The 12,960-nt window shown below is 37.2% G+C and overlaps 1 protein-coding gene across 9 annotated transcripts in view; it reads left to right on the plus strand.

Moving 5' to 3' along the window:
- Nucleotides 1–12,960, plus strand: part of KIDINS220 (kinase D interacting substrate 220) — a 120,944-nt gene that overhangs the window by 18,271 nt on the left and 89,713 nt on the right. For 5 of the 9 annotated variants that reach the window (XM_057497471.1, XM_057497473.1, XM_036881862.2 and 2 more), the window contains exons 5-6: nt 10,921–11,019; nt 12,082–12,183. In XM_057497471.1, the coding sequence (XP_057353454.1) occupies nt 10,921–11,019; nt 12,082–12,183 (201 nt within the window). The remainder of the gene's footprint in view (nt 1–10,920; nt 11,020–12,081; nt 12,184–12,960) is intronic. The other 4 variants (XM_057497472.1, XM_036881863.2, XM_036881866.2 and 1 more) reach the window with 1 other exon arrangement.

Genomic DNA, 12,960 nt, shown 5'->3' on the forward strand with positions numbered 1-12,960 from the left:
CCACATCCTTGCCAGCATTTGTTGTTCCTTCTGGATGTTGGCCATCCTAACTGGTGTGAAGGTGATATCTCATTGTGGTCTTAATTTGCATTTCCCTGATAATTAGCTGTGTGGAGCATCTTTTCATGCCTGTTGGCCACCCGAATTTCTTCTTTGGAGCAGGTGTCTGTTCACATCCTCTGCCCATCTTTTAATTGGGTTATTTGCTTTTTGGATATTGAGGTGTGTGAGCTCTTTATATATTTTGGATATATGCACTTTCATGACAGGTTATTAAGGAGCTGGAATCTTACTACCAGTAATAGATATGTGTGAAATCTTGTGTGGTGTTGTAATAATGTGTTCAGGATCTGGGGTTGGTCATTGAAATGACCCTCAAGAATGTTTTAAAGCCCATGTGATATAATGTACCTTTTAGAATATTCCAGGTAATCATTTTAAGTTTATTTGAGTTTAGAATTGCAAAATATTGTTAAAAACAACTCTATCTGTTACCATATCAGTAGTTTAGAACTTATGAGATAATTATTTCTTTTAAGAGGAACCTAATTTAGTTTTTAAAATATTTTCAGTTTAAAGTTATAATTTTCAGAATAATATTTATAAATTTATTTTTTAAATGTAATTGTGTTCAGACATGCCATCTATATACATTGCAGGTTAACAAGGTATGATTCTTAATTATTTTAGTTCTTATTTGATCATGGTATCTGTTTAAAGCCTAGAGGTAAAGAAAGGGATCATTTCTAGCTTATTCTGCAAAATATTCAGCCTTTTCAAAATTAATTTTAACAGTGGAAGGGAGGAAGGAATCAATCTGCCTAGATATATAAAACATGTATTACTTTGCTGATGATGCTTTTGAAGTACAGGTGGTCTGAGTTTTTAAGAAACTGCAGCATTCCACTCTCTTCTTGCAATTAATATTGTGCTGTAATTACATAGTCTTTTTACTGGTGTAATCTTATGTTTTTTTCTCAAAATTTAGTGAAATTGGTGATATACTTATTTTTATAGGAAGATACAGAACCATTTGTATCCTATTTCTGAAAAGAAGTACATTGCTATAGAAGTTCAGAGAGAGATGATGAATAGGCAGAGGACGAATGGGGCAGGTGGGAGTCAAATGTGGTACTCCTACTATTATCTTATTGGCATATAACGTGGAAGGAAACTCATGGAGTTACCTAGTTCTCAGTATTTTATTAAAGGTGCCGTATCAGTGTCTTGCCAATGGGTTTCAGCCCCGGGCAAATTCGCTATGGATTCAGTGTGACCAAAGAAAATGACAGCAAAACGTTCTTGGGGTGAAAGGGTTATACCCAACTTTATTTCCAGGTGGCAGGTCAGTCACTAGAATCCCGTTCACTCAGAGCGAGTCTGCATGCAGCAAGCTGGTCTCTGCCTCTGGGTCCCTCTGTCTACACAGCCGTCCTCTGGGCCCCTCTGTCCGCACAGCTGTCCTGCACAGCCGTCCTCTGGGCCTCTCTGCTCAGTCGTCCTGCACAGCCGGTCCTCTGGGCCTCTGTCCTTGGTGCTGCCACCACTCCAGCCTCTGCTCTGCTCTCCTGCAGCCTTGCAGCCCTGCCACCGTGTTGTGCCCAGAGCACTGGGCAGAGCTCTTTTTATAGAGTCAACAGCCATGTATTGACTAGCTCACAGGTGTGCAGTGAGCTAGTCAGCCAGGGCCAGGTGAGAATCCTGGCCACAGGAACTCTCATTTTATCCACAATCAGTTTATCAGATGAATTAATATTAGGTACCTATTCTTTGACTATCCCTTAGGTGTTTTATAGCCTCTCTATCATTGACTTCTCAGAATAATCCTATGGGCTAAGAGTTAAGTGTGTCCTCAGTGTATCTAGTTTAGGAAACTGAAACTTGAAGGAGTGCTCTTTGCCCAGTCACTCACCTATGAAGCAGTCAGGCAGAGTTTTGAACCCAGGTGTGCCTTACTGCAAAGGCATTTTTCTCTGTCGTCCTTCCGTATATATTAGGGGGCTTAGGAACTGTAGAGTATACTATAAAGTATTAGGAATGTGTTAAAATGTAGTAAGATTCAAAAACGATTTCTTAAACTTTTTTACTTGTCCATATTTCTTCTTATTTCCCCGAAGTAATCATTACAACACCTTTTAACATTTAGAGGGTCTTTGTGTTTGGCTTTGAAACACCAAAAATTGGGAAACTGAGGACTGTGTCTACCTTAGCTGTTAGTATTGAGGGACCCTAACATCCAAGGATTGTGTGGGTGGCCGTAGCTGCTAAGCTGTGAGGGAAGGCAGAGTCCCTGAGGCTCGTGTAGGAAGACGAGAGTGACCTCGAGGGGTTGTCTGGGTTTCAGGAAGAGTTCCGTGAGAAAATGCCAGGAAGTCTAGTGATGATTCTTCCTTGAGAGCAGCTTTAATTGGCACCAAACTACAGCTATTGCTGTAGGCACCTGACTCCAGTCTTTTCATTTTGCAAATTTGGGCAGAGTTTTCTTAAGATTAAATTTTTATCTCATAGATTCTTGCATAGGGTAACATTACACAGATTAAAGTGAGGGCATGATATTAAAAGAATTCTGGGCAGGCATTTTGAAGATTAAAACATTGGTGTACATAAAATGACCAAATACCCGGCTTTCTAATCTGACCTCAAGAAATTATGTCAGCTTTTCCCTGTCACCTTGACACTTTTGAAGAGTACTTGTTTGGCATTTTTAGAATGTCTCTCAATGTAGATTTGTCTCATGTTTCTCATGATTAGATTGAGATTGCTTTATTGGGAAGGGTACACAGAAATGTATGCCCTTCTCAGGTACCATGTCTACAGGATATTAGAACATATCACTGGTAATGACCATATTTTTAAGAATCTTACTGCATTTTGCCCATTCAGAGTACTTTATGGTATGCTTCACAGTTCCTAACTCCCCTGCTAATATATATGGAAGAATGATAGAGGAGAAAGGTTTTGGAATAAGGTAGACCTAGGTTCAAAACTTAGCCTGACTGCTTGGTACATGGTATCACAGTGTGTCACTGGTGATATTAACCTTGATCTCTTGGCTTAAGAAGGGTTTGCCAGATTTCATCACTGTGAGATTATTATTTTTCCCTTTATAATTACTAAAAATTTTAGGGAAGATATTTTGAAACTATACAAATACCCTGTTTTTGATTAAACTTTTACTCATTGGTTTTAGCATCTACCAATATATCTTGCATTTAGCTGTTATTACTATGGTGTTATAATGGTGATTTTTCTATTTGCCTCATTCCTCTACTTTTATTAATTGGAATTCTTCTGTAAGGAAGAGTTCTCAGTGCACGTGTGTGTGTGTCTCTTTGCCACACTCTCTCATTATATATCTGTAGATATATTTGGACTCATGAATTATTTGGACTCATAATGATTGGGATCATCTCTGCCCTTCGAAGATGCTTTGTCCTCTTTTTTTAAAGCACTTCCTTACTTTCTGGCACCAGGAGATGCTTCAAGGCTCATGTTCATCATGGGTTTTCCCTGGCTTATTTCTCTGATTATAGCTCTGGAATCAGTCATTTTTCTAAATTGAAAAATGGTATTTAGAAACTAATATTTAGGTGTTAGGCATGCTAATTGCTGCTCAGGTGTCACTGCTTAAGTCCTCAATGGATAGATGTGGGAAATACAAGTCTGTATACTAATTCTTGCATACGTGTAATCTATTTCTGTTTTTATACATATATAAGAATATATATACATATATATTTTAATAAGCCAAACTGATATTGCCAACTCATTCCATTTTAGCTTTCTCCCTTTCCTTGATGTGTAACTCTTCTCTGACAGTGAGAAACCTGGTTCTCGTCTATACAGTATATTTACTTATTTGTTCAAGTCTAGTATACAAGTAAAGTATTTAATAGAATTTCTAATCTACCCTGAGAGAAACATTTACCTACTAAATACAGTGTTTGTCCATTGTTTTTTTTTTTTTGTCTTAAGCCTTATAGTATTCAGTCAAAATACTGCTTGCCAAAGTTCCATAGGGTCAGCTTCTAAGTAATTATGTAATTGCAATTAATTTGTAATGTAGATTAATTTGTCCCAGTCTGTATTCTGTCTTTCCTCTCCATATTCTGGTTGATTATGAAAAAAGTTACATACAGTAAACTTTACCTTTTGTGGTGTATAGTCCAGTGCTTTCTGATGAGTGCGAATGTCATACACCCACCAGCACAGTTCTCACAGAACACTTTCATCGCCTCAGCACCCCCACACTAGGCCTTTGCGATCCACCCCTCTCCCAGCTCCTCAGCCCTGGGTCACAACTTATCTGTTTGTGCTTTCTATAGTTTTGCCATTCTTAGATAAGGGCGAGTTTTTTAAAAAAATTTTTTATTAAGGTATTATTGATACACATTCTTATGAAAGTTTCACATGAAAAAATAATGTGGTTACTACATTTACCCTTATTATCAAGTCCCCCCACAGACCCCAATGCAGTCACTGTCCATCAGTGTAGTAAGATGCCACAGATTCACTGTTTGCCTTCTCTGTGCTACACTGCTTTACTGTTTTCCCTGTGCCCCCACACCATGTGTACTAATAATACCCCTCAATCCCCATCTCCCTGCCTCCCCACCAGCCCTACCACTCCCCTCCCCTTTCGTAACCTCTAGTCCCTTCTTGGAGTCTCGGAGTCTGCTGCTATTTTGTTCCTTCAGTTTTGCTTCATTGTTATACTCCACAAATGAGGGAAATCATTTGGTATTTGTCTTTCTCTGCCTGGCTTATTTCACTGAGCATAATAGCCTCCAGCTCCATCCATGTTGTTGCAAATGGTAGGATTTGTTTCTTTCTTATGGCTGAATAGTATTCCATTGTATATATGTACCACATATTCTTTATCTATTCATCTGCTGATGGACACTTAGATTGCTTCCATATCTTGGCTATTGTAAGTAGTACTGCAATAAACATAGGGGTGCATATGTCTTCCTGAGTCTGAGAAGTTGTATTCTTTGTGGGATTCCTGGGTCAAATGGTATTTCTGTTTTTAGTTTTTTGAGGAACCTCCATATTGCTTTCCCCAATGGCTGAACTAGCTTACATTCCCACCAGCAGTGTAGGAGGGTTCCTCTTTCTCCGCATCCTCTCCAGCATTTGTTGTTCTTAGTCTTTTCAATGCTGGCCATCCTTACTGGTGTGAGGTGATATCTCATTGTGGTTTTAATTTGCATTTCCCTGATGATTAGTGATGTGGAGCATCTTTTCATGTGTCTGTTGGCCATCTGAATTTCTTCTTTGGAGAATTGTCCTTCATATCCTCTGCCCATTTTTTAATCAGTTTATTTGCTTTTTGGGTATTGAGGCATATGAGTTCTTTACATATTTTGGATGTTAACCTCTTGTCGGATTATGTCATTTACAAATATATTCTCCCATACTGTAGAATGCTTTTTGGTTCTGTTGATGGTGTCCTTTGCTGTACAGAAACTTTAGAGTTTGATGTAGTCCCATGTGTCCATTTTTGCTTTTGTTTCCCTTGCTTGAGGAGATGTGTTCAGGAAGAAGTTGCTCATGCTTATAATGAGGAGATTTTTGCCTATGTTGTCTTCTAAGAGTTTTATAGTTTCATGACTTACATTCAGGTCTTTGATCTATTTTGAGTTTACTTTTGTGTATGGGGTTAAACAATAATGCAGTTTCATTCTCTTGCATGTAGCTGTCCAGTTTTGCTAACACCAGCTGTTAAGAGTCTGTCATTTCCCCATTGTATATCCATGGCTCCTTTATTGTATATTAGTTGACCATATATGGTTGGGTTTATATCAGGGCTCTCTAGTCTGTTCCATTGGTCAATGGGTCTGTTCTTGTGCCAGTACCAAATTGTCTTTATTACTGTGGCTTTGTAGTAGAGCTTGAAGTTGGGGAATTTAATCACCCCCCCCAGCTTTATTCTTCCTTCTCAGGATTGCTTTGGCTATTCAGGGTCTTTTGTGGTTCCATATGAATTTTAGAACTATTTGTTCCAGTTCATTGAAGAATGCTGTTGGTATTTTGATAGGAATTGCATTGAATCTGTAGATTGCTTTAGGCAGGATTGCCATTTTTACAATATTCATTCTTCCTATCCATGAGAACGGGATGTGTTTCCATTTATTGGTATCTTCTTTAATTTCTCTCATGAGTGTCTTGTAGTTTTCAGAGTATAGGTCTTTCACTTCCTTGGTTAGGTTTATGCCTAGGTATTTTCTTCTTTTTGATGCAATTGTGAATGGAATTGTTTTCCTGATTTCTCTTTCTGCTAGTTCATTGTTAGTGTGTAGGAATGCAACAGATTTCTGTGTATTAATTTTGTATCCTGCAATTTTGCTGAAGTCAGATATTAGATCTAGTAGTTTTGGAGTGGATTCTTTATAGAGTTTTTTATGTTTGATATCATGTCATCTGCAAACAGGGACAGTTTAACTTCTTCCTTGCCAATCTGGATGCCTTTTATTTCTTTGTGTTGTCTGAATGCCATGGCTAGGACCTACAGTACTATGTTGAATAGAAGTGAGGAGAGTGGGCATCCTTGTCTTGTTCCCGATCTTAAAGGAAAAGCTCTCAGCTTCTCACTGTTAAGTATAATGTTGGCTGTGGGTTTGTCATATATGACCTTTATTATGTTGAGGTACTTGTCCTCTATACCCATTTTGTTGAGAGTTTTTATCATGAATGGATGTTAAATTTTGTCAAATGTTTTTTCAGCATGTATGGAGGTGATCATGTGGTTTTTGTCCTTTTTGTTGATGTGGATGATGTTGATGGATTTTCGAATGTTGCACCATCCTTGCATCCCTGGGATGAATCCCACTTGGTCATGGTGTATGATCCTCTTGATGTATTTTTGAATTCGGTTTGCTAATATTTTGTTGAGTATTTTTGCATCTGTGTTCATCAGGGATATTGGTCTGTAATTTTCTTTTCTTGTGGTGTCTTTGTGTGGTTTTGGTATTGGGGTGACTCTGGCCTTATATAATGAGTTTGGAAGTATTTCCTCTTCTTCTACTCTTTGGAAAACTTTAAGGAGGATGGGTATTAGGTCTTCACTAAATGTTTGATAAAATTCAGTGGTGAAGTCATCTGGTCCAGGGATTTTGTTCTTAGGTCATTTTTTGAGTACCAGTTCAATTTTGTTGCTGGTTATTGGTTGGTTCAGATTTTCTGTTTCTTTCTGGGTCAGCCTTGGAAGGTTGTATTTTTCTAGAAAGTTGCCCATTTCTTCTAGGTTATCCAGTTTGTTAGTGTATAATTTTTCATAGTATTCTCTAATAATTCTTTGTATTTCTGTTGTGTCTGGAGTGATTTTTCCTTTCCGTTTCTGATTCTGTTTATGTGTGTAGACTCTTCTTTTTTTCTTGATAAGTCTGGCTAGGGGTTTATCTATTTTGTTTATTTTCTCAAAGAACCAGCTCTTGATTTCATTGATTCTTTCTATTGTTTTATTCTTTTTTTCGATTTTATTCATTTCTGCTCCAATCTTCATTATGTCCTTCCCTCTACTGACTTTTGGCCTCGTTTGTTCTTCTTTTTCTAGTTTGATTAATTGTGAGTTTAGAGTATTCATATGGGGTTGTTCTTCTTTCCTGAGGTAGGTCTGTATTGCAATATACTTTCCTCTTAGCACGGCCTTCACTGTGTCCCACAGATTTTGCAGTGTTGAATTATTGTTGTCATTTGTCTCCATATATTGCTTTATCTCTGTTTTTATTTGGTCATTGATCCATTGGTTATTTAGGAGCATGTTGTGAAGCCTCCATGTGTTTGTGGGATTTTTCATTTTCTTGGCATAATGTATTTCTAGTTTCATATCTTTGTGGTCTGAAAAACAGGTTGGTGCAATTTCAATCTTTTTGAATTTACCAAGGCTCTTTTTGTGGCCTAGTATATGATCTTTTCTTGAAAATGTTCCATGTGCACTTGATAAGAATATGTATCCTGCTGCTTTTGGGTGTAGAGTTCTGTAGATGTCTGTTAGGTCCATCTGTTGTTCAGTGCCTGTGTTTCCTTCCTTATTTTCTGTCTGGTTTATCTGTCCTTTGGAGTGAGTGGAGTGTTGAAGTCTCCTAGAATGAATACATTGAGTTCTATTTCCCCTTTTAATTCTGTTATTATTTGTTTCCTATATGTAGGTGCTCCTGTGTTGGGAGCATAGATATTTTAATGGTTATATCTTGTTGGATTGACCCCATTATCATTATGTAATGTCCTTCTTTGTCTCTTGTTACTTTCTCTGTTTTGAAGTCTATTTTGTCTGATAGAAGTACTGCATCTCCTGCTTTTTTTCTCTTTGTTAGTTGCATGAAATATCTTTTTCCATCCCTTCACTTTTGGTCTGTGTATGTCTTTGGGTTTAAAGTGAGTCTCTTGCAGGCAGCATATAGATGGGTCTTGTTTTTTATCCATTCAGTGACTCTATGTCTTTTGATTGGTGCATTCAGTCCATTTACATTTAGGGTGATTATCGATAGCTGTGTACTTATTGCCATTGCAGGCTTTAGATTTGTGGTTACTAAAGGTTCCAGGTTAACTTCCTTCTATCTAAGAGTCTAACTTAGCTCACTTAATATGCTATTACAAACACAATCTAAAGGTTCTTTTTTTCTCCTCCTTTTTCTTCCTCCTCTGTTCTTTCTATATTAGGTATCATATTCTGTACTCTTTGTATATCCCTTGATTGACTTTGGGGATAGTTGATTTAATTTTGCATTTGCTTAGTAATTAACTGTTCTACTTTCTTTACTGTGATTTTCTTACCTCTGGTGACAGCTGTTAAACCTTAGGAATGCTTCCATCTATAGCAGTCCCTCCAAAATAGACTGTAGAGATGTTTTGTGGGAGGTAAATTCTCTCAGCTTTTCCTTATCTGGAAATTGTTTAATCCCTCCTTCAAATTTAAATAATAATCTTGCTGGGTAGAGTATTCTTGGTTTGAGGCCCTTCTGCTTCATTGCATTAAATATATCATACATCTCCCTTCTGGCCTGTAAGGTTTCTATTGAGAAGTCTGATGATAGCCTGCTGGGCTTTCCTTTATAGGTGATCTTATTTCTCTCTCTGGCTGCTTTTAACAGTCTGTCCTTATCCTTGATCTTTGCCATTTTAATTACTATGTGTCTTCGTGTTGTCTTCCTTGGGTCCCTTGTGTTGGGAGATCTGTGCACCTCCATGGCCTGAGAGACTATCTCCTTCCCCAGATTGGGGACGTTTTCAGCAATTACCTCCTCAAAGACACTTTCCTCCCCTTTTTCTCTCTCTTCTTCTTCTGGCATCCCTATCATGCGAATATTGTTCCGTGTGGATCGGTCACACAGTTCTCTCAGTATCTTTCATTCTTAGAGATCCTTTTTTTCTCTCTGTTCCTCTGTTCTTTGTATTCCTCTTCTCTTATTTCTATTTCATTTATTTTCTCCTCCACTGTATCTAATCTGCTTTTAATACCCTCAGCTGTGCTCTTGAACGACTGGATCTCCGACCGGAATTAATTCCTGAGTTCTCGAAAATTTCTCTGTACCTCCATGAGCATGTTAATGATATTTGTTTTGAAATCCCTTTCAGGAAGATTCATGAGGTCGATTTCATTTGAATCTTTCTCAGGTGTTCTATTCATAATTTTACTTTGAAGCAGGTTCCTTTGTCGTTTCATGTTTGTATATGGCGCCCTCTAGTGCCCAGAAGCTCTACTCTCTGGAGCTGCTCAGCCCCTGGAGCAATGTCGGGGGTCGCAGGGGAGCGGTACTGGTGTCTGGGGGGAGGAAAGAGCTGTTTCTTGCTTCCCGGCTGCTATGCCTGCCTCCACTGCCTGAGCCAGTGGGCCAAGGACACAGATACAAGCCTCTGCTTTGCGTTCATAGTTGCTGTAGATGGTGCTTTCCTCTGGCTGGCCTAATGCCGGGGTAGGATTTGCCCGATTGCGAGCCAGGTGAGGCTGGCTGAGAGAAAGATGCGGTAGGCTGTGTATCACGGAGGGGGTCTGAGCTGTGTAGCCAGCCAGGGAGCTGGAGTGCCTGAAGATCGAGAAAGTTCCCAACCTGTTGGGCAGAGTGTACCCGGACAATTTTGTCTATCTGTCCTTTCTCCTGAGCAGTAAGTAAGCTCTGTGCAATTCTAAGGGCAGGTATTTTTTAAATCTCTGTTTTAGTAATGATAAAACAGAATCAGAAGGTAAAACAGATTTATATTCTCAGAACCAAATGTGGAATGGTCGAAATACTGATTAAACAAAACAAAACAAAGCATTTGTTTGTTAGTAGAACTTGATTATATTAGTCTCTTTTATTGAATTGCATCATAGCTAAATAGAAAATTGCTCAATAAAAAAAAAATGAAAGAAAAAATTGCTCCTGTAAGCTTAGAAAATAGAAATTTATCATGCTGTTAATTCATACTTGGTAAATTTGCTGACCCCTGAAAATCATGATCTACATCCAGATCATGGCCTTAGCATTCTCTCTTTTTTAGCAAGAGGTTACTGTAATCTGAGATTCATAGGATGTGTTTAAGTGCAGGAGTTGAATATGATTGCTGGATCTCCCTCTGGGAAAAAGTCTAGACTTGTACAAGGAGGAGAATATCTAGGGACATAGAACGTTTCCTTAAGAAAAATTTTTAAATGGCAAAAATACATCTGGGAAATTTAGAAGACTCCAACATGAATGTTCCCTATTTCAATTTCTATGATATTGTACAAACTTTGGAGTAATCATTTCTGGTCTTAAGAGATTTGATTTATTTCAGGTCCACTATATTTCTTTCTCGAGCTTGGGAATTTAAAACTACATGTTGATACCTTCATAAAACAGTGGTTTTATGAAGAATATTCACAAAAGGGACTTCATTAATGACGTTTTTGTGCTTGGAGATGGTGTAAAGTTTCTCTCTCCTTCCTTCTTTTATTTTTAGGGAGGATGGACAGCTCTTATGTGGGCATGTTACAAAGGCCGTACTGAAGTAGTAGAGTTGCTTCTTTCTCATGGTGCTAATCCAAGTGTCACTGGTCTGGTAAGCCTAACAGAAATTCATCTGTAATATAAGTGGCAAAGAATTTTATAGATATTTACGGCTAATTGTACTTTAGACTTCATAGCAGATAGAAATGATCTAGACCTTACTAAATATCATAACATGACTTCAAAACATGAGAGTTTTTTTCTCAGGCTAGCTTATTTCTCAATTTTTATCAACAAAAGGCAAGTAAAGGAGCTAAAATGTTAATTAAAACTATATAACATTCAAAAGGAGATTCTGAAATCCTTAGTCATCTTGCCTGTTCTCTGTGGGTATGTTGCTTTTTTAAAAAAATTTTTTATTAAGGTATGATTGATACACACTTTTATGAAGGTTTCACATGAAAAAACAGTGTGTTACTACATTTACCCATATTATCAAGTCCCTACCCATACCCCAATGCAGTCACTGTCCATGTGGGTATGTTCTTTTAATGTAAAGTCTTTAATGAAAAGGACATTTACCAGTATTGATACCATTTGTCTGTATATTTTTACAGATGGTGATAACATGCATTACTACTTTGCTTGAAACTTGATCTCAGACTGTAGATTGAGACTATTTTTTTGATGGCTACTCCTTTCATAATGTATATGTATACCAAAACATCATGTCATATACTTTATCTTATAGTTGTATTTTTATATTGAGGTATACTGCAGTTATATCTCAGTAAGGCTGAAAAAAGGAAAATTTTATTCAAGTTAATGGAAGGATTAGATAAAAAAAGTTTCATATTCCTTTTATTAGTTTTGCCTGTTGGCTAGATAATCACATTAAATGTATTGAATCTATAAAAATAATGTGTTCATAATATGTATTTATTTAATGTTGAGTGCATCTTAGTTGCCAATTATGTATTATGAGTATTGTGTGTGTTTTTAAAGTGAAGAATGGTCTGTAACTTGATTTTTTAAAGTATTACTTTATAGTATCTTGGTTATTTACTTTTCTTAGAAAATGTGTTCTGTAAATATTCACCTAAAAGATTTTGTCTTTGCCTCCCTTGCTCCCTTCCTCTTTATTTTCCTACCTCCCCACCTGCCTGTCTCCTAGCAGTACAGTGTTTACCCAATCATTTGGGCAGCAGGGAGAGGCCATGCAGATATAGTGCATCTTTTACTGCAAAATGGTGCTAAAGTCAACTGCTCTGATAAGGTAAGTCAGCAGGATCTTTCCAGGTTCCAGTCCATAATTATGTCCACTCAGTGTGGCTAAGTTATATTTTCTTGTGATCTCACGAGACTGCTCTCATGTACCTTACATTTATGTGTATTAAGTATTTTATATACATTTAAAAGGTATATGCTCAGAGGTAGATACCTTATACGTATTATGTACTAAGTGCCCTTCCATTGTTTTTTTTTTTTTACATTTTTAAATTGAAGTATAGTTGATACACAGTATTGGTTTCAGTTGTACAACATGGTGGTTCAACAATTACATACATTGTGAAATGCTTACCAGTTAAGTGTAGTTACCAACTGTCACCATACAAAGATATTACAATATTATTGACTATATTTCCTATGTGGTACTTTAATCCCTGTGACTTATTTATCTTATAATTGGAAGTTTGTTCCTCTTTATCCCTTTCACTTAATTTTGTCTGTCCTCTCACCCTTCTGCCCCATGGCCACCACTAGTTTATTCTCCATGTTTAATGGTCTATTTCTGTTTTGTTTGTTCATTTGCTATTATATTTCATGTATAAGTGAAATCATATGTTATTTGTCTTTCTCTCTCTGACTTGTTTCACTTGGTGTAATACCCTCTAGGTCTTTTCATGTTGCAAACGGCAGAATTTCTTTCTTTTTAATAGCTGAGTAATACTCCATTGTATATATGTATCACATCTTATTTATCCATTTATCTATTGATGGACACAAGTTGCTTCTGTATCTTGGCTATTGTAAATAATACTGCAGTAAACAT

This window comes from Manis pentadactyla, chromosome 2 (assembly GCF_030020395.1).
Source record: "Manis pentadactyla isolate mManPen7 chromosome 2, mManPen7.hap1, whole genome shotgun sequence".
NCBI classification, from domain to species: domain Eukaryota; kingdom Metazoa; phylum Chordata; class Mammalia; order Pholidota; family Manidae; genus Manis; species Manis pentadactyla.